Source organism: Ursus arctos, unplaced genomic scaffold (genome assembly GCF_023065955.2).
Source record: "Ursus arctos isolate Adak ecotype North America unplaced genomic scaffold, UrsArc2.0 scaffold_34, whole genome shotgun sequence".
Classification (NCBI taxonomy): Eukaryota; Metazoa; Chordata; class Mammalia; order Carnivora; family Ursidae; genus Ursus; species Ursus arctos.
The window spans coordinates 3,367,422-3,394,705 of NW_026623030.1; the positions used below are offsets into that span (position 1 = coordinate 3,367,422).

General features: G+C 47.4%; 2 protein-coding genes across 2 annotated transcripts in view; one reads left to right on the plus strand and one right to left on the minus strand.

The window, feature by feature from the left end:
* The window catches only part of PI4KA (phosphatidylinositol 4-kinase alpha), a 119,817-nt gene that overhangs the window by 38,891 nt on the left and 53,642 nt on the right, over positions 1-27,284 (minus strand). Inside the window, exons 20-24 of the mRNA XM_026487827.4 lie at positions 9,807-9,915; positions 9,314-9,450; positions 8,999-9,132; positions 5,846-5,928; positions 41-111 (exon numbers count right to left, since the gene is read on the minus strand). Coding sequence (XP_026343612.1) covers positions 41-111; positions 5,846-5,928; positions 8,999-9,132; positions 9,314-9,450; positions 9,807-9,915 — 534 coding nt within the window. The remainder of the gene's footprint in view (positions 1-40; positions 112-5,845; positions 5,929-8,998; positions 9,133-9,313; positions 9,451-9,806; positions 9,916-27,284) is intronic.
* SERPIND1 (serpin family D member 1) lies at positions 15,112-25,833 on the plus strand. Its single transcript, XM_026487829.2, has 5 exons — positions 15,112-15,216; positions 17,470-18,365; positions 22,076-22,349; positions 24,173-24,317; positions 24,990-25,833. Exons 2-5 carry the CDS (start codon positions 17,486-17,488, stop codon positions 25,179-25,181), a joined length of 1,491 nt encoding a protein of 496 aa, XP_026343614.1. The 5' UTR covers positions 15,112-15,216; positions 17,470-17,485; the 3' UTR covers positions 25,182-25,833.

Below are 27,284 nucleotides of genomic sequence, written 5' to 3' on the forward strand. Positions count from 1 at the left end.
CGGGCAGACACACACACACACACGCCCCGACAAGGCTTACTTTATCCGCCATCATGTTCAGGAAGGCATCAAATACTTTGTCTGCGACAGCAATCACACACTGCATCATCCCTGAAACGAGGAGGAGGTTTCCACAGGTCAGGAGCATCAAGGGAAAGGGACCAATCCCAGCTATTTTCAAAATATTTTGTTTGGAAAAGATTTTGGACTAAAGAGGAATGGCAGAGAGAGCACAGAGCTCCCACATACCCTGCACCCAGCTTCTCCTGATTTTAGTAGTTCTTTTGTCAGAACTAAGAAGCTGACAGCGATACAATACTCTTACCTACATTTCAGGCTTTTTTCGGATTTCCCGTTTTCCCACTAATGTCCCTTTTCTGTCCCAGGACCCAATGAGGATGCCATGCGGCACTGCCAATCAGGTCTCCTTAGTCTGCCACAATCTGTGTTGATTCCCCAGTCTGTTCTTGCCTTTCATGACCTTGACACTTCTAAAGAGCACAGGCATTTTGTAGGATGTCCCTCAGTTTAGGTGTGTCTGATGCTTGCTCATGATTAGACTAAGGTTACAGGATTTTAGGGAAATCCCACAGAGGTGAAGTGACCTTCTTGTCATATCGTGGGGTGGGGGGTGTGAAATCAGTATCTCCTACTGCTGGCGAGGCTGACCTTGATTGCTCAGGTATAGTGGTGTGCGCCACGTTTCCCACTGGCCAGTTACTATTTCTCCCTTTCCATGCTCTACTCTTCAGAAGGCAGTCACTGCATCCAGCCCACACTCGGGGAGGGGAATTAAGCAGCAGCTCCTAAAGAGAATGTGGGTGTAAGTCAAAAACACCACAGTCACCGAGAAATGCTCTGGGGAAGATACTTTGAGCTTATGCAGACATGTCATTTCTCTTTAAGATGTTGCCCATTGGCTTTCGCACCTGTCAGTGGGCTCTGCCTGCAGCACGTATTCTGGTCTTACTGCGATTTTCTATTTTCTTCACTCTTTCTTGTTTTAGTAATTGGAATTCTTTTAGGAAGGCCTGTCCCTTCTTCCCCATGTTTCATTTGTTCAACCATCTAATCAGTACAGACTCATGGATATTTCTTTCTTTCACTGGGTTATAATCCTATACTGTTGTTATTTGTTTTGTTGCTCAAATTGTTCGGGCTTTGGCCATTTAGGAGCTCTTTCAGGCAGGCTCTCGTGTCCTTGTGACATGCCCACAGGACTTTCCTTTCCTTTTCTTCTTCTTCTTCCTCTCCTTTTTCTTTTTTCTTCTTCTTCCCCCCCCTCCCTTCACAAGATCTTCCTTTCTGGCACTGTGAGCTGTCCTAGGCTAATCCTGTATTTTCCCTGGAGCCTTGGCTCCCTTTACTGCAGGATGGTGTTTAGAAACCAAGACCCGAGCACCAGATGTGGTTGTTGCTGTCAGGGTGCAAAGCAGATTTTAAAAAGCAACAGCGGGTGGGGCGCCTGGGTGGCACAGCGGTTGGGCATCTGCCTTCGGCTCAGGGCGTGATCCCGGTGTTGTGGGATTGAGCCCCACATCAGGCTTCTCCGCTCCCACTCCCCCTGCTTGTGTTCCCTTTCTCGCTGGCTGTCTATCTCTGTCAAATAAATAAATAAAATCTTTAAAAAAAAAAAAAGGCAACAGCGGGGAGCAAGCATCACAGTGCTGATGTCATTAAATGCCACTCGCCCTCCAGTGCTGTCCCAGTTACGCAGCGTCTTGGGGGTGGCTAAATGATAGGGCTGCAAGGTCAGCTGGGCAGAGACACTAGGCAGGCACTGTACCTCTGTGCCTCAGGCTCAGCCAGAGCCTGAAACATAAAGAGACATCACATATGTGTTTGTCATGAGGTTAAATGGGCCCCTGAAGCTCTCAGACCTGGAAAGTGATTTGGGTGACCTGGACAGATGCCCCAGAAGGGAAAGGCTGATCTCAAAGAAGTTGGGTTTAGTAGGTGAAATCTTGGTTTGGGGTGTGCTTAGTGTAATATCTTTTCATGTAACTCTTCGGAAACTGAAACTGTAAGTTCCTAATAAAAAACCATCAGATAGTGGTCAGATGTCAATGATGATCATGCAGTAGCCTCTATGGAGATTTTTACTTAAAAACAGCCACTTTCCTGTTTGTGCTTAAAGTTAGCTTGCGATTACCTTGGTCTCGGTCTGTACTGACTGACCAGGCAGCTGGCAGGCTACACAGCAGGAACACATGGAGGCTTGGCTCACACCTGCACAGAGGAGGTGCCAGCCATCCCCTTCGGGCTGCTAGATGCTTCTTATAACCTCTCTCCTGCTTGGTTCTGAAAACTCATCAATAACAAATCTCCAAAGACATCTTCCCACCTCCCATGTTTTAGGAGAGAAAGTAAGAGGAAAGTACACTCAGTAGGTACATATTTATTGGCTTAACCCTAAGTACCATACTCAGGACAAAAACAACCCATTTGGAAATCGTGCGGAAGAGTACAATGCACTGTCAAAATTAAGTGTCTGTAAAGTGTACATCAGTCCCCAGGGCAATTTAATTTCCTCTTTTCAAAAAATTTATTTTTATTTAAATTTTGTTAACGTATAGTGTATTATTAGTTTCAGAGGTAGAATTTAGTGATTCATCAGTTGCATATAACACCCAGTGCTCATTATATCAAGTGCCCTCCTTAATGCCCATCACCCAGTTACCCCATCCCGCCATGAATCTCCCCTCCAGCAAACCTCAGTTTGTTTCCTAGAGTTTCTTTCTTTCTTTTTAAACTTAAAAAAAAATGTTATTTATTTATTTCTCAGAGAGAGAGAGAGCACAAGCAGGGAGAGCGGCAGGCAGAGAGAGAAGCAGGCTCCCCACTGAGCAAGGAGCCAGATGTGGGACTCGATCCTGGGACCCTGGGATCACAACCTGAGCCGAAGGCAGACGCTCAACTGAGCCACCCAGGCATCCCATGTTTCCTAGAGGTTCTTCGTCTCTTATGGTTTGTCTCCCTCTCTGTTTTTATCTTATTTTATTTTACCTTCCCTTCCCCTATGTTCATCGTTTTGTTTCTTAAATTCCACATGAGTAAAATCATATGGCATTTGTCTTTCTCTGGTTTATTTTGCTTAGCATAATACCCTCTAGTTCCATCCACGTCATTGCAAATGGTTAAGATTTCATTCTTTTTGATAGCTGAGTAATATTCCATTATATATATATATGTATATATATATATATATATACATATACACACACACACACACACACACACACACACACACACCGCATCTTTATCTGTTTATCTGTCAATGGATATCTGAGCTCTTTCCATATTTTGGCTATTATGGACATTGCTGCTATAAGTATTGGGGTGCATGTGCCCCTTAGAAACACAATGTTAGTATCTTTCGGATAAATACCTAGTAGTGCAATTGCTGGGTCATAGGGTAGCTCTATTTTTAACTTTGTGAGGAACCTCCATACTGTTTTCCACAATTTCCTCTTATGACACAGCAACAGAAAAACAGAGCTCAGAAGAGGATGACATTTGAGCTTTAGAAAGGTAGTTAACTGATTCTGTCTATAGATATTCTCATTAGGAGGCTGGCGAAATATGGCAGGTTCTTAGGCCCCTAAGGGTTGGCAGTCTCAATTTTTTTTGTTGCTTACCCCTCCTCCTTGAACCAAAGAAACTCAGGGTAACCCAACTGTCTAGCACAAAATAGCTGTTAAACAGACAATGGGTGGATAGACGAGGGGAGCAAATCAATGAACAGCTCAGCCAGCAGTTAACAGCGTCTCTACGGTACCCCCAAGTGGTCCTGGGGCATGTGTATGGGACCCTCTGAGCGTGGCGCCCCTCTCCTGTACCCTGCACCCCAGTGGAAGAGGTTTCCTGGCGTACAAACTGCCTGCCTGCCTCTTCCACCTCCACCCTCCTCGTCCAGTCCTTCCCCGCACTGCCAGCAGGGGGAGCTTGCAAAACCCTCACACTGTCTTTCCTTGCCAACTCCGCAGAAAGAAATCCACCCACCCAATTTCCTAGCAGTCGTGCAGTAGTGTGAAAGGTTCTGTAAAGGACTCATTGGACAAAGGTCTGACATGAAACAGCACCTCGGAATCCTTGGGGTGATTTTAAAAATGATTCTTCAAGGACTGACTTTTCAACAATAGAAAAAAATGGTACCAGAATTATCTGGGGATTAATTCTCCATTGGCGAGAACAAATTGATAGATTCTTCAGTGTGCCAATGGCTTCTAAACATAAAAAGGATGCCTCACTACTAATTGTACTTAATAATAAATTTACTGATTTTAAGAATTCTCAATTAGCATTCCTCAAAATATTTACCCACATAGTTAATCAATCAAAACTAATGGATCTAGTGCACTCAGTTCCCTCAAATATTTAAGCCAATTATAAAATTGATCAAATTTTTCTAAGCATTTCATTAAAACACAGGTCTAATATTTCAGTTTCTTAAATTTTTAAATACTTTAAAAATCAACACACAGACCAACAGAATGATGCTTAAAACCCATCAGCGTTCTTGTACTAAAACCGGTCAAACAGTGACTATACTATGTGCTTAATGTTTTCTCTTTGCAGTCTCAATTTTAATAACTCTTCTTATTTTTATTCCTATTCTTATCTTAGGTTTGCCTCACTAGAATTTCAGTAACTCTAATATTTTTATACCACTGGAGAGTTTCATTTATTTGTTTTCCCCAGAGTCTGGTGCTTTTAGGACGGGTTGTAGCTGAGACCCTCTGTGCCCTCAGGATCTGAGGACGTTTGCATCACCGGACTTGCAAGTCTTTGCGTTTCATACAGATTTCCTTATTCTGAATCTTCACCAGAAACGATGCAGTCCTTAAATTGGGTGTGGCCCATGGGTCCTGATCTGCTGCCCTGACATTCTGGCCTGGCCTAAAGCACTGCTGGAAGCGTTCGTTCATGGTCCTGAGTGGGGTCTCCTTATGGCTAGCAGGACTAGTGAGGCATGGAGCCCCTCACAGAAGGTCTGGGGCTGTCCCCACAGCAAGCTCTTTCACGGCTACTTTCAGTTAACAGAGTACCTTTAACTGGCTACTCTGTGGGACGCCTCTGCCCCGTCACCTGCTGGGCACCCTTTCTACTTGGTCACTCTTGGAGGCCAGGCGTGACTTTATTGCAGGTGCCAGGCCTCTTTCTGGACTGTGTGGCTCTTTCCTTGTGTTCCCTCTTCCCTCATTATACAGGAGAAACAACTACCTCTCTCTACTTCACAAATACTTAGTGGAAAAAACCAACATCTTATAAATACATATATCCTATATATTATGTATTATTGTTACATATTACACATTATATCTGTTGCTTTGCTAAAATATGTAGGAGATCATATGTATATATATCTTAGTGTAGTTGGATATACACATTATCCCAGTTTATCTGCCCTTCTTTTAAGCAAAATAATAAAAAAACGAATTCATGTTCAAATTATGATACTCTGTCCACTGGGAGCCCTTTGAAATTGGTTCTTGGTGCTCCTAGCCTGCTCTGGACATTTAAAAAGCATGACTGCTCCCTGACCATAAAAACGTGCTCTAGGTCCGTCAATGACCATGTGAGGAGCCCAGGATTCTTTCAGCATGGGACAGTATTAGAGACTGAAATCTGGGGGCTGGAGCATACTCAGTCACTGAGGTGGACAGGAGTGATGCTCCTGAAGGCTCGATGGGTATAAGGATATATATTTTATACTGATCTTTCCAATGCAGTGTGTAACTTCATGAAACTATTTTCTTCACGCAGAAAGAAAACTGACAGTACTATTCCTTTTTAGACTACTAAAGCTCATTTCGTCATCAGAGTACCACAACAATGAACTTACCAGACTTGTCCTTCTGAATAGCTTTATCTTCAAAGTAGCAGAACATGACCTGGAAGCGGTCAGGATCTGTTGAACGCAGTACCCTAGCGAGGAGAACAGTTTTGAGTAAATTTTGAGAAATCCAGGCCCTCTCTATCACAGACCTGGTATTGCCCAGAACTGGTGAGGCTGTGAAGAACCAATAACCTACGCCACTTGAAGAGTCATACGCTCATGCAGACTTTCTGGAGGGAATTACCCACCGTGTATCATGATATCCCCACATTGTTCCATCCAGCAACCCAGCACTAGTGATAGATCTTAAGGGTTACGTGCATAAGGGTCCTAACGGTGCTGGCTAAATGTCCATCGATAGTCGGCTACACCAAAGTACACCCATTTAATGGCACATCCTGGAGCCACCAAAATGAGAGGTAGCTCCGCGTGCACCGCTAAGAAAAACATCCAAGATGCACTGTTCTATGAGACAGCAAGGTGCAGGGGAAGTGGGTACAGCGTGAGGTCAGCGGTAGCTTTCCGAAAGGCCTCCAGGCACCTTCTATGTGTGGGATAAATATGTTTGCATTTACAGAGAATTTCTAGAAGGGAAAGTAAAACTATCAAGAGTGGGCATCTCTGGATTCAGAGCCAGGAAAGTGACATTTGTATTTTTCATCGTTAGCATCTTCTGTACCACCCCAATGTTTTCCTTCTCTTTTTTATTTTATGTACCGTTTTTACTTTTATAGTAGCTGTTCGGAGTCTGGGGGCTCCACTAAGATAGTGGGGCACGTGTGTACACAGGCAAGCGCTTGGTGGAGTGCGTCTGTGGGCTTCTGCACCAACCTTTTGTGAGTCAAACCTTAGTAGGGCAGGCTGGGTGGCTTTAAGCACATACGTTCTTGAGCGTTCAGGTTCACACAGCTTTTACATAATTTCTTACATTGCCCACTTTGCTGGTTTTCTGGGTTTTTTTAAAGATTTATTTAGAGACAGAGATTGAGAGAGAGAGTGCAGGCGGGGGGGGGGGCACAGAAAGAGAGGGAGACAGCATCCCAAGCAGACTCCCACTGATCACGGAACCCGAGGTGGGCCTTGATCTCACCACCCTGAGATCGGGACCCAAGCCAAAACCAAGAGTTGGGTACTCAACTGACTATGCCACCACGCGCCCCCACTTTGCTGTTTTAAAGCTCTCCTAATAGCCAGTTGCTGGGAGCCTAAGCCAGGTTCCTGCCTAAAGGCTTCAGGGCTGCTTCTCCATGCTAACAATGCTCTCAGAGGCCTGTCAGGCAACCTGGGGTAGGAGCTGGGCTCTTGGGAGCTGCCTGTGGGGCTGTCCCCTTAGGGTCTTGCTCTACCAACCCACTCCACAGAGTGTCCTGAGAACCTGAGAACCCCATTCATGGGCACCCTTGTGGGGAAGCAGGAGACAGCCCTGTCTGTGGGCACATGAGGCTGAGAGGGTCCGGAGACATTTCTTGTAGCCATTCAACCTCGGAGCAAACCAGGTTTTTGGTCTGTGTTGGTTTGCTTGTTTTGTTTTGGTTGGTTTCTTTTTCAAAATATATACTTTATAAAAAGGACGAGAGCAAACAGTACTAACACACAATAGGGAATGTTCGTGGGATCAGTGGTTTTCCTCTCCACTGATTTCCAAGTTTATGTGTAATGTTCTTGTATTGCTTTTATTTAAAAAATTATAATGAAAAAAGCAAGGAAAGGGGCGCCTGGGTGGCACAGCGGTTAAGCGTCTGCCTTCGGCTCAGGGCGTGATCCCGGCGTTCTGGGATCGAGCCCCACATCAGGCTCCTCGCTGGGAGCCTGCTTCTTCCTCTCCCACTCCCCCTGCTTGTGTTCCCTCTCTCGCTGGCTGTCTCTATCTCTGTCGAATAAATAAATAAAATCTTTAAAATAAAAAAAAAAAAGAAAAGAAAAAAGCAAGGAAGGTCAAAAGTTCCTTGGCTCTATGAGACTCTGGGGGAGAATGGGTCACTAGTTTTCAAATTCTGCTCTGTTGTGGCACCCTCAGGCTACCAAGAGGCAGGGAGGAGGGGACAGGACAGGAAGGTAGATGCTCACCCCACTTACCCAAAACAGCCTTAATCTATTTTATATGTTGGGCTTCTGAGCAAGAGTTCTTTTACCAGAGGGTTTCATGGCACCAAATAAAGTTTAAAATAGTGGCATTTACCAAATATTCCCCCTCTTAAGAACTAACACTTTCTTTTTCAAACCATTTGGTAAAGTTTTTCTATGACTTATTGCACTATCCTGTGACTTGAACGAACAGGCAATGTGTAACCTGACCTTTCTTGACGACAGGGATGCATCACTCTGTAGCTGGTCTATTCAGCTGCAGCCCAGGGGAGCCTCAGGCCTTACCATGTGGAACTGCAGCATTTCACACAGGCAGCTGCGCTCTGAGCATCCCGGCTGCTTCTTCCAGCCATCAGTTATGAGAGGCAGCACGGCACCGTGCTTAACAGGCTACATGGACCTCAGTCCAAATCGGGGATCATTACCTTGAGTAACTAACTTAACGGCTCGGTGTCTCAGTTTCCTCAACTGTAAAATGGGTATGTAACACTGCCTACCTCATAGGCTTGTTGGAGAGTGTGTCAATGCATGTAACTTAGCATAGTGCCCGGTATGGGATAAGCACTCAATCCATGTTAATATTGGTCTTCTCATGATGATGATTATTGCAGCTGTTAGGTCTGCCGTGGTTACACATGTATCCTGAGTGTCGGGTCACCTGTGAGGTTGTTTTGGGACAGGCCCCTTCCCACTTGCTATTTGCTGTTTGCATTCAGCTGTGGTCCTGGAAACCAGTGCAATGAATATGTTAGAACACGCTCAGTGAGGGCCGGTTCCTAACAGGGGCTCTTGCACAGTCAAATGGACTGAGTTTGCAACATCTATAGTGACTGCTCAGAAGCCTATTCCCCATAAGGAGAGGATGATAAGAGAGTTTAGATACCTGGGGATTTATAAGACGTGGTGTTTGGTGCCCACAAGGGAGGAGCACACAAGCAGAGCAGTTTTGGTTTTTGCTTTTTAAGAAAGCTTACATGTCTTGGGAGGAACTGAAGAGAGTCCCATGCCAAGAAGGTACGAAAGTTTAAAAATTAGCTCCAGTGTGGCTGTGCGGGGAGGCAAAGGCCTGGATACCTCATATATTCCAGCCGGTAAACAGACAGGAGATAGGTGGACATGGCGAAGTCCAGCTTGTTGATGAGGGCGGACACTTCAGGAGCAGGGTCCAGCAGGTTGATGATGGTGCTGCGGAGCTCGCTCAGTTCAGCCTAGGGGGAAAGAAACACTCAAGGGCTCACACAGGCACCCAGAGGGGAAGGCGGCCCTCCCCCAGGAGCCGTGGAGAACATGTGGTAACAAGGACAACGAAAGGATCTGGTCCTTGTTCATGATAGCTTAGCAAAACCCCTGCCCTGCATCATCTGTCCTTGGCAGAGCGAGAATCCTTACGGGGGTGACTGTGTCGTTTTTCATGGCCGAGTTATACTGGAGGACGGAGCGCAGTGGCTCTTTGCTGGGAAACGTGAGCAGGGGTGACTTGGTGGCTATTTCACAGACCCCCTCATACCATTCTTCTGGCCAGAGTCCTGCAAGAGAGTGCACATGAGTGAGACCACCATCTTACTTACTTACACCACTGCAGTGCAGGTAACGGTGACCATTTCTAGAATCGTGGGTCTTTTGTTTGAGCCAATAATCCCCAAAATGGGGTACAGAAATGAGTCTGTTTTCTAACTCGGACAGGTTTTTCCTAAGATACATAGAACTGTCAGAACCCTAAACTACACCTGGGAAGTGTAACATCTGCAATCACTTGTAGGAAGCAGCAGCTGAATTTGGACAAATTTTGAATGCATGCACATTCATAATTAGGTAGAGTCCTGCCTCACCTTTGTTTTCACTCTGCACTCTGTCTTCCCCACGAGAGTGACTATCCCCTTACCTGAGCCCTCTACTGCAAATCCCATCAGCACAGAATAGAGCCAGAAGTCCCTGAAGAGCTTTTGCAACCGAGGCTTGGCTTCTTTGATGGGAGGCAACCTTCGGGTTAGCTGATGCGCCAAGGACAGAAGGAGAAAAGGGGGTTATTTGCTGACAAGCCCTAAAACCTACAGATGCAAAATCAACCCCAGATTCATTCTCCAAGAATCAGTGAATCATTTTGGGTAGGAAAAGACACACTGAGCAGTGACTGACACTTCTTGATCAATTCACTGGTAAATACCCATTCAACAAACATTTATTGAGTAGCTAATGTGCACCAGGCACCACGCCTGGCAGGTGAAAAGCCCCATCCCTACAAAGAAAGGCCTTTCTGCTGAGTTTGGAGGCAGGTGAGGAAATTATCGCGGTGTGGCAGAGTTCCTGGAGAAGGTGTCATGGGTCTCAATGTTACCATGCAAGTAACCCTTGGCCTGGCAGAGAAGAGAGAGCAGCCCATCCACCCATAGGAGCATCAGGTCCAAAGCCTGGGCCTGGGGAGAGCATGGAGGGCTTGGGAGGCTGGAGCTCAGGTGAACAGCTGTGACTGGAGAGACAGGGTGATCGTGAGAAACCTTGTGGGTTGAGGAGAAATGGCTTTCAGATTTTTTCTGGCAGCACAACTTTTTCAAACAGTTGTCTTGGGCAGAATCCCAAGATTTAAAATAGGTAGAGGCAGAGTTGCTTAGGTGCAGGAGTGAGAGGCTGAGTCCCTGCATCCTTGCTCCAGATGGTGTCCTGCCCAGCATGAAGCAGGGAGTGGCTCACAACTTATGCAAAAATGTTAAATTTGTGCACAGCGCCTGTTGGACAAGCTGGTCCTCAAAGAACCCCTAGAGGATGTCGAGCTCCCTCCCTACAGTGATAATCAAGCTATAGTGAGGGGTCTCTGCAATCCACATAGTCATGAGAGCCAAGGACACAGAGGTGGGGCACATGATGACACCATGGCTGGGAGGGCGAGGCACAGCGAGATGGGTGCCTGCACCTGTGGCTGGTAGGATTATAAACTGATACGCTATTTCCTGGAAAGCAATTTGGTAAAATGCATCAAAAATTCTAAATATCCCCATCATTTCACCTAAAATCCTATCTCTAGGGATCTATCAAAAAAAATCTGATTTAGGCACAAAAATGTTGCAACATTTCTTAGAACAGAAATACAAAGAGAGGGGGGCCTGGGTGGCTCAGTTGGCTAAGCGGCTGCCTTCGGCTCAGGTCACGATTCCAGGGTCCTGGGATCGAGTTCCACATCGGGACTGCTTCTCCCTCTGCCTGCTGTTCCCTCTGCCTGCCACTCCCCTTGCTTGTACTCTCTCTCTCTGTCAAATAAATCAATAAAATCTTAAAAAAAGAGAGAGAAAAGAAAAGAAAAATGAAGAGAAAAACACTAAACCTGAACAGGGCATTTATATAAGTTACGGTATATCAAAAATTGTATTTTCTGGGGCGCCTGGGTGGCGCAGTCATTAAGCGTCTGCCTTCGGCTCAGGGCGTGATCCCGGCGTTCTGGGATCGAGTCCCACATCAGGCTCCTCCGCTGGGAGCCTGCTTTTTCCTCTCCCACTCCCCCTGCTTGTGTTCCCTCTCTCGCTGGCTGTCTCTGTCAAATAAATAAAATCTTTAAAAAAAAAAAAAAATCGTATTTTCTAAGATTATTTGGTGACACAGGTAGAACTTACAATACGTCAAGTGAAAAAAATGCAAAATGTATATAACATGGTATAGATTTAAGGTATATGTATACAAATACATGTGCATAGAAAAAGAGGGGAAAACTCCAGTTGCATATTAATAATGATTATTTCTGGGTAGCTGGGTTGGCAGGAGTTTCGAGTTTCTTCCTTAACGTTGCCTGTACTTCCTGGAGTTCTGCCATAGATATGTTGCTTCCACAGTCACAGCGAGGGCACAGGTGCTGGCCTAGGGGTGGGCAGCATGCTGCATAGGAGAAGTAAGCAGCTTCTCCTCGAAAGCCACTAGGGTGCTGTGCCCTTGGAGACAGTCAGTCGAGATAGGGTAGGGGTGCAGCGTGGCCTGTGAGAAGGTGCTGAGGCCTGTGAGAAGCACTGGGGAGGGCAGCAGTGGACAGAACTGTCTCAAGGACACTGCCACTAAAGCACGCCTGAGGGGCTTCCAGCTTGCTAGTGGCCAAAGATGGTGGGTCTAAGGAAAAGGAGCTCTGGGACGGTCTCTGAGGTGATGGTACTCCCTAGGATAAGGTCCCAAGAGACGGTGGAGGCATGACGGGGTTCCCAGACCACAGCCTTGGCTTGGTGTTCAAGGTCAATGCAGCTAAGAGGTTCTGGTGGCCTATAAAGAGAACCTGCCTTTGATGGTTATGGTCAGGCTTTCAGAATGCTTCACTCCCAATCGGATCAGGGGCCCCAAGTGACTGAAAGGTCCAAAATGGTTTTGGAACAGTGAAAGAAAGTGACTGTTGGAAATCTATCTTCAATTTGTGATCCTACTACTCCTCACCCTGAGAAAGTCCTGCCTCCCTCCTAAGAACTAGGGCTTGGAAGTGCCCTACAGGTTCTCCCCGCACTGATGACTCCATCATACCAGCTGAGATGGCTCTGGTCCCCAGGAAGGGAAGACTATGGTGGAATCGCAAAAGACCCCAGAAGTGCTCTGAAGCAACCTCAGATAAAGACACGGTGTAGCCAGGCTGGTTAGGACTGTGTGCAGGAACACATTCCTATGCTTCAGGAAAGACACAAAGGAGTGAGGAGGTTCCAGAGAATGGAGGGAAGATGATGAAAGGGTCTTGTCTGGCCCCAAGACAGGACAGGTAAAGAGTTATAAGATAACTGACCTGCTCTCCCCTAAGAAGATCAAGGTCAGAGAAACAAAAGCCTGAAATAGATGAAGGAGTCCAAAGAGATATAACAACCAAATGAAGTGTAGGAACCTGACTGGATCCTGGATTTTAAAAAGCTATCAAAGAAGTCATGGAGAAATCCAACTGGGACTGGATGTCTGATATAAGAAGGATTGGTTTTCCCAGGTGTAACAGTGGTGCCAAGCAGGGTGGAGACACCCTCCCCCCCACCACCATTTAGGAGACCTAGCTCCAGCGCCCAGGGCTGAAGTGTTGTGACTCTCTCTACAATCCACCTTCAAATACCTCAGGAGACACCTGCGGGGTACACGCGCACACGGAATTAAGCAGATATGGCAAAACAGTAACTGTTTTATCTAGGAGGTTGGTATATGGATGTCCATTATTCAATTCTTCCAGTTGCTCTGCATATTGTTCAATTTCATAATACAAAGTTGGAAAACATATCTAACCACAAGGCAAGCCTCGGAACTGGAAAGAAAACAATGGAGTAGATGTGACAGAAGGTACTGCTTTACAGTGGGGGCCAAAACGATACACCTCCAGTGGAGAACAGACCCAAAAATGTCAGAATTGTCAAGAAGGGCTGAAATCCAGTTTTTTCAAGAGTGGGTTACATGATCAGAAACCTAAATATGTAAGAAACATTATTGGTTAGTTTAAAATAACCTAAGCAATATATACTCATAGACAGGAAATTCCAGCAAAGTATATAGAGTAAAAAATGAACACTTTCCACCTGCCTCCCATTTTCAATGTTAAAAGTTGGCTGCACCTCCTTCCAGATCTTTTCTGTGAATAAACTACATACGGCGAGAGTGACAATAGCAAAGGTTTACTGAGCGTTGACTGGGTGCTGGGCGCCATTCTCTGTGCTTTCTGCACATTCTCTCATCATCTCATCTAATTTCCACAGCAACCTTATGCAGCAGCTATAACTACTGTCCTAAGTTCAGAGAGAACACAGAGGGTGGGAGGTGGGATTCCCACCAACGCGGCCAGCACAGCCTTGGAGAAACCCAGAGCAGATGGTGTGAGCACAGCGGCCATGCAGTGGGCCTAGGGGAAGACTTCCATGCAGAAAGAGCAGCCAGTGCCAAGGCTCCAAGAAGGGCCAGGCTTAGTGTGTGTGAGAACAAGGTGGAGATGGAGGGAGCTGCCCAAGAGCAGATCATGGGGCTTATTAGGCCTCGGAGGAGCCTGTGCAGAGGGAACGGCCTCTCTGAGCCTAAATGACAGTGCCCATGCTGAAGTCCCAGTACTGAGCAGGAACAGTGAAGGTTCTGAGAAAGCAAGGTGACCATAGCTACTGAGTACTGACCTGGACCCCAATCCAGCCACACCTGTCAGCTCTTAAACACAATGGACAGCCCTTTACGTGCCAGAAATCTCTCAAAATGAGCAACACACAGACGCCCCCTACAGGCTCCTCACAAGCCTACAGCGTCCCCAGAGAGTCCTGTTCTCACATTAGAAGGCTTCTGGGTAACAAACACACTCTTGGGTACCAAAATCAGGGAGCAACGCTCTGTGATAAGTTGGTCTTCCTGACAATCCAGAATATACCTGTAATAATGTTTTAGATTACAGAATCTAAAATAAATTTTAAAGAGTGATCCTAGGGGCACCTGGGTGGCTCAGTCAGTTAAGCATCTGCCTTTGGCTCAGGTCATGATCTTGGGGTCCTGGGATTGGCCCCACACTGGGCTCCCTGCTCAGTGGGGAGTCTGCTTCTTCCTCTCCCTCTGTTCCTCCCCTCTGCTCGTGCTCATCCTCTTTCTCAAGTAAATAAAATATCTTTAAAAAGACACAGAGAGTGATCCTCGCTCCACAGATCCCTGTGAACTCCTAGGTGGACTGGAGTTTGGGGAGCACTGCTCAGTAATACCCTATCTGTCCTGTAACAGCTAAGGAAGCTGCACTGCAAGCCTGGCACAGAACATAGTGAGTGAGCCCTGACTGAAGAAAGTTCTGTACCAAGGTCTCCTTACACTATAAGTCACTGATCTCATTCTCCACCTCCACTTTTCACAGAGGGACACACTCGTGGAAGCATGGGGACACCTGCCTAGCAGCCGCATCAGCCCTGGAGACCAGACCAGGGGCAGATCATCTGAGTGGTAGAATCCAAAGCTGGAAGGCAGATGAGTTGGCCTCTGCTTTTAGGGGAGCATTACAGCTACACCCAGTGCAACCCCGCCCCCAGAGCTCTGAAGAGAGCCTCATGATGCAGTGGCTTCAACAAGGACTGCACCCACAAGCACGTCGGCACAGTGATTGATAGTCATGCCTTCAAAACACCAGCTGTATCAGAACTGGACCAGAGGAGTCAGAAGTCACTCAGCAGAGATCAAAGACACAGCCGAGGGGGTTTGTGCTGACGAAGCGAGTTGAACAGTGTTTGATTTGGGACATATTTACTTTGGAAAATACCCAACACCGGCCCAGCACCAAAGTTCACATTGAAACCCCACTGGTGACCTTGGCGCATTTCATCTCTGCAACACCACTTCTCAGAAGCACAGAGGTGAGTTTGGTTTCTTACATTTCTGCCGATTATAAATTCTTCTTTGCAGTGGTTAGAGATGGGTAACTGGTGCATCTCTATCAAACTACAAATTCAAAAGCTTTCTACACTGTCTTAAAAATGGAAAAACGGTTTTGTTTTTTAGTCTGCCTAATATAACATTCTGTCAGTTACGTTACTGAGACAACTGACAAAACTGGAACAGGAACTGGAATAGGAAAGTATTGTGCCTATGTTAAATTATCTTAAGTGTGTAACAGTACTATGATGGTGCATGAAATAGCCTTGTCCTTAGCCATTTTCCCCCCAAATATGAGAATTAAAAGTTAGAGGGACACACTGTAAGTGACTTACTCTCAAAGGTTTCAGAAAAAGAGTATATGTGTGTGCCTGCCTGTGTACACACCCATATGCACAGATGTGTATATATGGAGAGAAAGCCATAAAGCAACTGTTCCAAAATACAAAAGCTACTGAATCTGGGAAAAGGGTGTACAAGGGCTGTTCTCTATGCCAGTCTTTCAACTTTTCTAATGTTTGAAGTTATTTCAAAATGAAAGAATTTTAAAACTTCAAGCAGTTACTTCTCTTCCTTCACATCTGCCCTCTTTGGGCCTGAAGACATAGCCAGGAGGGACGAGGGTGTCCAGGTGCTATGCTCCGATGTGTGACCAAAAAGGCCAACTTTGCTCCATACAATTGGCATGAGAAAGTGCCATATAAAGTTTCCAGAAAAGCAAACTTTTCAATGATTTACCTTTAAAAAATATTGCTTCTCTTCAAAGATAGTCATCTGGATTTAAACATAACCTGGTGGTAGTTTTAAAGTGTCTTATATAATTTTTGTTATACTAAATGACAAAATGATAGAAGGATTGGCCTTTTATTAAGATTTTACTTATTTGACAGAGCTAGAGAGCAAAAGCAGGGGGAACAGTAGAGGGAGAGGGAGAAGCAGGCTCCCCACCGAGCAGAGAGCCCAATGCGGGGCTCAATCCCAGGACCCCCTGATCATGACCTGAGCCAAAGGCAGACTCTTAACCGTCTGAGCCACCCAGGCCCCCCGGACTTTTATTTTTTTATTTTTAGTTTTTTAAAGATTTTATGTGAGAGAGAGAGAGAGCGCGCGAGAGAGCGAGCGAGCACAAGCTGGGGGGAGAGGCAGAGGGAGAAGGAGAAGCAGACTCCCTGCTGAGCAGGAAACCTGATGTAGGGCTTGATCTTAGGACCCTGGGATTATGACCTAAACCTAAGGCAGACGCTTAACCTACTGGGCCACCCAGGTACCCCCAAACTTATCTTATTTAAATAAACGGACTGCCCCTCAGGCCTTCTAGTGAGAGCTTTCCAACATCATTCTCACACAGACCTAATGCACCTGGTAAGATTACTCCTAACCCCATGCTAGAAGTGGTCAAGTAAAAAAGATTTAGTAGGTCCTCCTGACAGCAGCGGGAGCCAAGTAATAGAGGCCGAGAAGATAGGACGTCTGTGGTAAGCCATATAGCCTCACAGCCTCAGGGCTCCAGGAGAAAGACAGGCTGTCAGCCACCTTTCACTGGGCACCCAGAGGATCTCTGCATTACGACAAATTCCAAATGTTATGCAAATAGCACAACCCCAAATAATGACACAAATTTCACATATCTTTAGGATATTTGTTTTCAGAAAGCCTGGCCCGTACGCCTTTTTCAACATCTCCACTCAGGCCCCACCTCCTGGTGAAGCTTGGTGAAGCTCTCCTGGCAGCCCACTCCTACCACAGGAGGCAGGGCCACACCCCAGCTCTGCACCCCTGTTTGGTAGTGTCCTTATGAAAGTGCCCCTGCTTTATTGCACGTCTGTTCCCTGGCTGGCTGGCAGAGCCCCTTGGAGGGGGACACCTTTGTGTTTCCAGTGCTTAATATGTTGTTTGGGAAACAGAAGACAAAGTTTGGTGAGTGAATGAAAAAGAAACTCCCTGGGAACGTTGAGTCCACAGGAATCTACATGGTCACAGTTTTGTAAAACTTTATAGAAGGGATTCTCAAGTTGGGGCCCACAGATCCTTCAGGTAGGTTTTTGAAGCCACACAAAATGTTAGGTATCTGTTTATCTTCACCAGCTTCTCTTAAGGTGTACGATATTAAAATGGTTAAGGACTGACACTCGCAGGGCATCTTCCGGGGTCAAAGCCATGGGCTTTCCCTCTGAGCACTGCGGTGGCCAGTCTGCTAGGCCACCATTCACCCTGTCGCTGGTTTTCTCTCCCAGCTTTAGCTCCGCCAAAATGAAACGCCTGTTCCAGCCCCTCATCATTTCTCTCATCCTAATGTCCATGTGTGGGAGCAACAGCCTGGCCAGTCAGCTTGAGAAAGGAGGGGAAGATTCTCCATCTGCAGACCCCCAATGGGGGCAGTTAAGTAGCAAAAACCTGACCATGCCCCTTCTCCCTGCCGACTTCCACAAGGAAAACACAGTCACCAACGACTGGATCACAGAGGGGGAGGAGGATGAGGACTATCTGGACCTCGAGAAGATATTCAGCGACGATGATGACTATATTGACATTATCGATGCGGTTTCGCCAACCGATTCAGAGTCCGGTGCTGGGAACATCCTCCAGCTCTTCCAAGGCAAGAGCCGGATCCAGCGTCTCAACATCCTCAATGCCAAGTTCGCTTTCAACCTTTACCGAGTGCTGAAGGAGCAGGCCCGCTCTTCAGACAACATCTTCATAGCCCCAGTGGGCATTTCCACGGCCATGGGTATGATTTCCTTCGGCCTGCAGGGGGAGACCTATGAACAAGTGCACTCGATTTTGCATTTCAAAGACTTTGTCAACGCCAGCAGCAAGTATGAGATCATGACCATTCACAATCTCTTCCGTAAGCTGACTCATCGCCTCTTCCGGAGGAATTTTGGGTACACACTGCGGTCAGTCAATGATCTTTACGTCCAGAAGCAATTCCCGATCCTGGATGACTTCAAAAGAAAAGTAAGAGAGTACTACTTTGCAGAGGCCCAGGCGGCTGACTTCTCAGACCCTGCCTTCATAGCGAAAACCAATAACTACATTCTGAAGATCACCAAGGGTCTCATAAAAGATGCTCTGGAGAATATAGACCCAGCTACTCAGATGATGATTCTAAACTGCATCTACTTTAAAGGTAAGAAATAGCTTTAAGTTTCTCAAAACAAACTCGTGACATACTCTTTTAGTGTGCAGATGGGCTGAACGTTAAGAACTGTATCCTCTAGCTCAATTTATCCAGGAAACCAACACACAAGGTCAACTCACAGGGAAGATCAGGATGAGGAGATGGTAGCAGCTGACACTGAGCACTGACTCTAGTTTATGCTCACTGAAACTTCATCACAACCTTGTTATTAGCATCCCATTTTACAGACAGAGCCACCAAGGCACAGAGAAGTAAAGTGATACTCCCAGGGCACACAGCCAGTAAGGCGCAGAGCCAAGGTTGCACCAGGCAGGCCATCTCTAGTGCTTTGTTAAATTGGAAGAAAAAATGAAAAACCTTTTTAGTATTTGGCCATGTTGGATTTGAGTTTTTTTCATCTCCTTTCCCAATTATCAGTAAGCAGGAATATGGACAAGAGGCTGAAGACAGGTGTCTGAAAACTGTTCAGCTTGACTTACATTAATACCTGCAACTCCTTCTTGGGACACTTGTGCACTAATGGGCAGGTGGGGGTTGGGAAATAAACTATTATTTCCAGACCAACTATTCTGGGCCAGACAAGAAAGGAGGACATTCCCCACCCCCACACCACTATATACACATAGGACCCCTGGGATCCTGGAAGTAAACGGGCAATTGACTTGTAAAATCCAGACCTCGTTCACAGCGCCCTCACTGGAACTTGAACTGGAAGAAACCTCTACCTCATTCTACAAGCCTAGAGAGCCAAAGGGCAGACACTAGGAATGGGTTCACATCTCAGTGACTCATGGTGACACACAACCACTCTCTTCTGCCACCAAAACCTGGAAGGCACCAGCTAGAGTCAGTCTCCAAGGCCTGGGAGGCTATGCTTCCTCGCTAGTGAGCTCTAGCACTGGTTACAGCAGCCCAGAGAGGTGAAGGACAGGGGCCCTCTCTTGGCTGCCGCTCTGGGGTGGCAGGGCTGCCGAGGGAGGGCCGAGGCCTACCAGTAGCTGTGCCAGGCAGGCATTCTGCTAGACGGGCAAAGTAGGGATGAAGGAGCCAAGACTGCAGGAGGGGCATGGAGGCTGAGCCAGACCCCTGGGTTTCCCTCTCAAATTCTAGGCACACTGCTGTCCTTGTAGTGAGTGATCAAAGGCTGAGGCGCTAACAGGCTTGTGACAGACACACACACACTATACACACACACACACACACACACACACACACAGATATATATTTTTTTAAGAGACAGAGTGTGTGAATGTAAGCAGGGGGGGAAAGGGGGAGGGAGAGAAAGAATCACAAGCAGGCTCTGCACCCAGCATGGAGCCTGAAGCGGGGCTCGATCTCACCACCCTGAGATCATGACCTAAGCTGAAATCAAGAGTTGGGCACTCAACCGACTGAGCCACCCAGGCACCTCACACACATATACTCTGTATTACTGGTTATAAGTACGTGGAAGTGAGCAAACTGGAGTTTAAGTCCTGGCCTCCCCACTTCTTATTCATGTGGCCTCAGGCAGGTCATTCAATGTCTCTGTGACTCAGTTTCCTCACCTTTATCACAGAGATGCTGGTAACACCCACTCTGACAGGGCTGTGTGCAGCACTACAGAGACAGAGATGCAGTGCTAGCCTGGTATGTGGCATGTGATAAGAGCTCAACGAACTTGAGGAGTAAAACGGCAGATGCCAGTGTCATATAATATGTGAAGTAGGTATGATATTGCTAGTGACGTTTATTCTGCTTCTATAAGCAACTAACCCATGTTTAGGAACAGCTTTAGAACAGCCAGTGTAAGTTACCCGGGCAGCACCAAAGCCCTCAGTTCTGCCGGTCTGCGGGGCGCCCCGACACCAGCGCCTCTGCATGAGGCTGGCCGAGTGATCAGGAGCAGGCAGAGAGACACAGCAGCAGGCCACTCCCGCCGGCAAGGACTGCAGAATGACTAGGACAGTCGGTTTATAACCTCCAGCACATAGTAGCCAGGGTCACGCCAAGGGGTTAAAATGTGTCCCTTTCCCCTCGTGTTGGATGGTCACTTAATTTAACATTGGAATCAGAGGGATGAAATGCCAGTACCACCCAATCTTTCATGGATGCTTTTTTTTTTTAATCATGGATGCTAATCAAAAGAGAGGAAGGTCTAGAAGTATAATTTTAATCACTAGCTCCTAAATCTGTTACTAATTTGATTTTTTAAAAAAGATTTTATTTATTTATTTGACAGAGAGATTGAGCAAGCAAGCACAAGCAGGGGGAGCAGCAAGGAGAGGGAGAGGGAGAGGAAGGCTCCCCACTGAGCAGGGAGCCGACAACACAGGACTTGATCCCAGGACCCTGGGATCATGACCTGAGCCGAAGGCAGGCACTTAACCAACTGAGCCACCCAGGCGCCCCACTAATGTGATTTTTAATTACAAATATTATAACCGCCTTGTAAAGTGCAATAAAAACAGAGGTTGGGTCTCAGGAGGAAGTCAGAAAGAAAGAAACCCAGGTGACACGTGACAGCCGCAGCAGAAGCGGTGTACATCTGTGCTCGTACAACCTGGGGGGAGGGGGAAGCACCCCAGCATCTCGGGGGTAAAGGCCAGGGATGCTGCTAAACACCTTACAATGCACAGGACAGCCCCCACAACAGAGAACTACCCAGATGTCAACCGTGCTGAGGCTGAGAAGCCCGGGGCAGAGGCCGATCTCAGCCCAGTGGCTCTGCCTACCAGCTGGACACCCTGACCAAGTTACTTTGCTTCTTTGTGCCTCTGTTTCCTCATCTATAAAACAAGTCTTATAATACAAAGCACGCATCTCATATGGTTGCTAGGAGGAGGAAATGAAGGATACAGGAAAGATGCTTGGAGGAATGCCTGGCACACTGCCAGTTCTCAGTTGTCAGCCAGTGGCCATCATTATAGTTACTAGCATCTTTGAGCTAAAACAGACATGTACTTACTCCTGGACACAAAACATCACAGCCAAACCTGACATGGATATCTGATGGCATCACCAGTGAATCCTGCTAGTCCCTATAGAATCGCAGAGTGGAAGGGATGAAAGCCATCGAAACAGAGCTGCCACGAGCAAAAAGCTACTCATTTACAGGTCAACAGGTAGAGGTCCAGGCACGTCGGGCATCTTGCTAGAGTCAAACAACTAGTTAGTGCCCACATCTAAACCAGAATTCAGGGGCGCCTGGGTAGCGCAGTCGTTAAAGCGTCTGCCTTCGGCTCAGGGCGTGATCCCGGCGTGCCGGGATCGAGTCCCACATCGGGCTCCTCCGCTATGAGCCTGCTTCTTCCTTTCCCACTCCCCCTGCTGTGTTCCCTCTCTTGCTGGCTGTCTCTCTGTCACATAAATAAATAAAATCTTTAAAAAAAAAAAAAACAACCAGAATTCATTCCAGTCTTTCCAACTTCTCTACCACTATCACACTTCCTACCAGTATGTCAGCATTCTGACCTTGGGATCATTTAGAACAGCGGTCCTCAAAGTGTAGTCTCCGGACCAGGAGCATTAGTACCACCTGGGAACTTGTTAGAAATGCAAGTTCTTGGTTCAAATTAAACCTACAGAACCAGAGACTCTGGGAGTGGGCCCTGCAGTCAGAACAAGCCCTCCAGGTGTTTCTGATGCACATTCACATGTGTGGACCACAGCTTTAAAATAATATTTTAATAAAAGCCCTGTTCTTGTTGACTTTACAGGATCCTGGGTAAATAAATTCCCAGTAGAAATGACACACAACCACAACTTCCGGCTGAATGAGCGAGAGGTGGTCAAAGTTTCCATGATGCAGACCAAGGGGAACTTTCTGGCAGCAAATGACCAGGAGCTGGACTGCGATGTCCTGCGGCTGGAGTATGTGGGGGGCATCAGCATGCTAATTGTGGTCCCGCACAAGCTGTCAGGGATGAAGACCCTCGAGACACAGCTGACGCCCCAGGTGGTGGAGAGATGGCAGAAAAGCATGACAAACAGGTACTTTAGATTGAATGTTTGCTCTTTTGATCTCTGGGAAGCTGGAAGAGACCAGAAATACTGGGAATTTTGGTCATTTTAAGAAGAAGGGAGACGTGTGCATAAAAATCCAAGAATTGCCATCCTGGGCCACTCTTGTTAATTTAGCCCAAATTTCCTGCTCAGTAAGAAGCAATCAGACAGCATCTGTGAGAAACACATCTGCCCCCGCCACCCCGCCATATGAACAGTTTCAGACATGAGGGGCAGGTGACTTAGAGCCAGCTCGGAAACAAACCAGCCCTGCCACCTACTTGCTCTGTGGCTTTGAGCCCTGGCTTTGTCATCCGTAAAAGCAGCATGACTCTATGACTTCCCAGGGTCACAGAGAGAAATACCTAGAAAAGTGATACTGAGCACCCATCACAGTGCCTGGTGCCTGTGATAAGCTCTCCCTTCCCTGTGCAGGAAATGATCTAATCCTCATAACCTATTAAGGACATGCTGTTCATGATTTTCCTCTCTCATTATTTATTACTCCAGAGTCAAAACTACAGGTTTTAAGTAGTTATGATTATTAGCAGAACATGACAGAAAGAATAGAGAAGTCACATTTCTGTTTCACTGAATACTGCCTAGGCCCATATTAAGATGTGAATCTGGTTCAGGTCTCCTTTTGGGACAAGAATGCAAAGAAATGCAACAAACCCAGAAGAGGGCTCATAGAGGAAGGTATTCGCCTGGGGAGCCAATGAGTCATCAGGCCCTGTGAATTTTTCCTTAGAAACGTCCCCTCCGTACCCACCTCCTTCCTAACCTCACTGCCCATGACCTTCCACCCTGAGCCAGGAAGGCCTAACCAGCCTGTCCCTCCATTCCTCAAGCCACGTGGCACTGGCCTCCAAATAGCATTCCCAAGATACCCTCTGGCTCTGGCTCCTCTTCTTAGAAGCTCTCTATGGGCCACCTGCCCATGGGATGCAGCCCAGCTTCTTGGTCAGGCCCACAGACACAGTCCCTGGTCTGACCTGTTCCGCCCCCTCCTCCTCTTTCCTCCCCTCCGGCCCGATGCCCCTTTGCATGCCAGCCAGACCACAGCTCAGGCTCCCTCCAGGCTTTGCTCATGCCATCTCTCAAGCTGTGGGCAGCCTTGTAGGCCACAGGAATACCCCTCCTCCTCACCCCTGCTGGATGGCTCCAGTGGTTAGATCTGTCCTGGCTGTTCGGACATTACCATACCACCTTTACCATTTTGCTGCTTCACACACGTGAGTTCTGGCTTGCCAAAGGAAAGCAAACTCTTGAGAAGGGGGACTGCGTCTGATGTCTCTTTATCCCCTTTGTGTGCTGGACTTGGCCCCATGGGCACTGTAGTTGTTGTTTATCCATAAGGACTGAATGTGTTGAGACAAGGACAGAGAACTTTCTGGCACGTGAAGGGTTCTTTTTTCTGTACACTGATCAGATATTCAACTGCTTATTTAACAAAATAAGAAATGCCTGAAATCAAGGACCCAAACAAGAGCATTATTTTAGATACTCTCAAACCATAAACCAGTAATAGTTCTGACCTGGAAGGCGGGACGTGAGCCCCACAGTATGGAGGAAATGACTGCATAGCGCTAACCATGCCTCCATTTTAAGGAACTGGAACCATAATGGATGGTCTTTCCCAGAAACTCAACTGACAGTACTGGGATATGAGTTTCAAGAAGTGCTGCATCCAGTCTGTGGTAAAAGCAACCTGGTGGGGGAAAGGAGGTTGTGGACATTTGAGGGAAAAACAGGACTCTTTTGGAACTCCTGGTTCAATAAAACTGGGCCCCCTTTTCCTCTCTGCCCAGAACTCGAGAAGTGCTTCTGCCAAAATTCAAGCTAGAGAAAAACTATAACCTGGTGGAGGCCCTGAAGTCAATGGGGGTCACAGCACTGTTTGACAAAGACAGCAATATGACAGGAATCTCAGACCACAGGATCACCATCGACCTGGTAAGCTCTCCCCTCGTCCACCCTCCACACCTGTCCCTAGGATCTTCCCCCAGCAAAGCCTCCCTCCTGCCTGGCCTGACCTCATAGGTCAACAGTGCTGGGTCTGCCAGACACTGAGTGGGCAGGGTAATCTGTTTTAGGAAGCAGCGTGGGAGTGAGCCTCATTCTTGCTGACTGCAGAAAGAGAGGAGGTGCGTGCCCCAATCCGTGAAACAGCTACACCCAGCTGTTAAATACATGCAAAGAAAGTGCATGACCTGCATGCTGAACTTGACACAATAGACACTCCACAAAAAAAGAGAGAATATCAGTCCAAAGAAACCACGCAGATCCAGGCCCCCCCGCTTCTGGCAGTGCACCTACAGTATGCAAAGGAGATGGGGCCTGCAGCTGCCATCCTACTGGCAGACCACTCATACTATGACCACCATCATAAGTGACTGTGATGTTGGTGTTTAGAGATACGTATTGTTTATATGACATAGCCTCTGAGCACAATTACTGCACCTGGCGGGAGGTGAGAGAGACTTTCAAGGGTCATTCTGGCCACTGGTGGTTTGTGCCTCATATGTGGTGTTTCCACCCTGAATGAGAGGAGACTCCACTATATCGTCTATCACTCTGTGTGTCCACTGACAGGATCTGACACCTTTCCTTTCCATTTCGAAATAGTTCAAGCACCAAGGAACCATCACGGTGAACGAGGAGGGCACCCAGGCTGCCGCCGTGACCACAGTGGGGTTCATGCCGCTGACCACCCAAGTCCGTTTCACTGTCGACCGCCCCTTCCTCTTCCTCATCTATGAGCACCGCACCAGCTGCCTGCTCTTCATGGGGAGAGTTGCCAACCCCACCAAGTCTTAAAGGTGGAGGTCTGGGCATTTCAAGTGTTTTGGGGGCATTCTGTAATTCTGGTTCCATTCTAACAATGAGAATGGAGATGTTTTGGCATCATGGCTTTCTTGGTTTATGCTACCATTCTGAAATCAAGGCCCACAGGATAGAAGACATGTACAAATGACTGAGAAGCTCACTGGAATCCGTTCAGCACAGTGAACAATGCCAGCAGTTCATAGAAGTTAATGTACCTGTCATATGTCAGCTCTTACCTAGAGGGTGTCAGCAACATACGGGACTGGCTTACTCCCGCCTCCTCCGTGCAAACCTATAGAGGGCTTACCTGTGCACCTCCTTCCCTGCAGTTCCTGTCCTTGAACTTTTGGCTCTATTAACTCAAATTACCAGCGCTCGTCATCTGAACACAGAACACAGAAATGAGCTGCGAGACTAATTTCTCACCTCTCCCAAGGATGGTGCCCAGGACAGAAGCAATCTCATGACGTTGAAGGGGTGCCCTGGATGTTAGGGCTTAATTCTCTCAAGGCCTAGCCTTCTGAATTGATGCTAATTGTCATCTATACTTCTGCTGTCACCTCACTGCGGCTCAGAGGACAGTGTGTACACATGGCCATGCCTTCCACCTTAGAGATAAATAAATATCACCACTTTTACTGTGTGTCTGTTATAATTCTCTATTTTTTGAGGCTCAAGTAACTAAGAAAAGCCAAATTCAAAATAGCTGACATCCCCAGGAATGACAGAGGTTGACAAAAAGCAACTTGAGTTCTTCATGGTGACCCATGTGCTACACAGCAGGCATATTCCTCGGGATCAGGACGTGGTGAGTGTTGCTAAATCCTGGCGGCAAAGATGCTTTGGATGGGGCTTCGTGGAAATTCCTGAAATGCCAGTCTTTATGTGGGGCACATGCTTTGGCTTTCATCCCTGGACACAGGGAGACCCTCAGACAAGCTTTCATAGTGGGTCTGGTTTGAGAAAGCAGGTGACATTCAGATGTCTGAATGTTTCACTACTTGGGTAAGACGAGTGGAATCCAAAAGGGCTGCTCAGAATTGAAGGGTGCTGGTGCCTCTGCAGTGCTGGGGACTCTGGGCAGTGATGGGGAGAGCATCACAAATGCTGTTGTGTGCAGCTGTCTAACTATGAGCCCCAGAGCCCTGCAAGAGAGGCTTTCTCTTCTCTTCTCTGCAGAGGGGGAAGAGCAGCGTTTGAGCACAGGCTGGCTTGACTCCAGAGTCACCCACAGAGTCTTGTCACAGAGGGCTTCAGACTCAGTGAGACCAATACTAGTCATGGTGGCAGCAAAAGGGGAGTACCTCATGCTCCCCACTGTAGGGGGCGCTGTGATAGCGTTGCCCGCGGGTTATCACTGAGTCCTCACACCACCGCTAGGAGGTTCTCACAGTTATCACCTCCTTTTGGCAGCTGAAGAAACAGTTGACATCTTAGAGGAGACATGACCTGCCCCAGGCCCTGCTGTTAGTTGCTAACACACCTCTCCGCCTGCTTCCTTCCCAACCTCCTGCGCCAGGGCCTCCACCTCCTGTATCTACTGGCAGTGCAGGGTAGAGGCTATGTCTTTGCCTATCATGCCTCCTGACCTCTCGGGGAGCCCTGAGCTGGCTGACACCCCACTCCTTGAACTCCTTCTCCAACGTATTTCCACACTGTCCTTTCCTGGTCCTTGTCCTGCTTTTGTTGTCCTGCTGCTGGTTCCTCGTGTTCCTCCCATTCCTAAATGTGGCTCTCTCAAAAACTCCGCCTGGAGCCCTTTGCCACGTCTGTTCCCTACCCAAATGGTGACCATCTCCCTTCCAATATGGCCCGCCGCACCTGTGCTGGAGCCAGCCCAGGCTCCTCTGTGACCCAGGCCAAGGCCCTCCAGCCTCCATGCTTTTTGTTCAACTACATCCACTCAGAATGCACTCAGATCCCGTCTTTCAGGAACTAGCTGATCACGTTTCAGAGCACAGACCCTGAGCCAGGCTGCTGGGTCCCAACCCTGGCTCTGACATTTAGTAGCTGTGGGACTCTGAGGCAAGTTCTGTGCCTCAGTTTCTCCACCTATAAAATAGGGATAATAACAGCGCCTACCTTGCAGGGTTG

Excerpts from the sequence above, each read along its gene's own strand:
- SERPIND1 (XM_026487829.2), top strand. The coding sequence starts at position 17,486 with ATGAAACGCCTGTTCCAGCCCCTCATCATTTCTCTCATCCTAATGTCC. Across the intron at positions 18,366-22,075 it reads AAACTGCATCTACTTTAAAG|GATCCTGGGTAAATAAATTC; the intron begins GTAAGAAATAGC and ends TTGACTTTACAG. Across the intron at positions 22,350-24,172 it reads CAGAAAAGCATGACAAACAG|AACTCGAGAAGTGCTTCTGC; the intron begins GTACTTTAGATT and ends CTCTCTGCCCAG.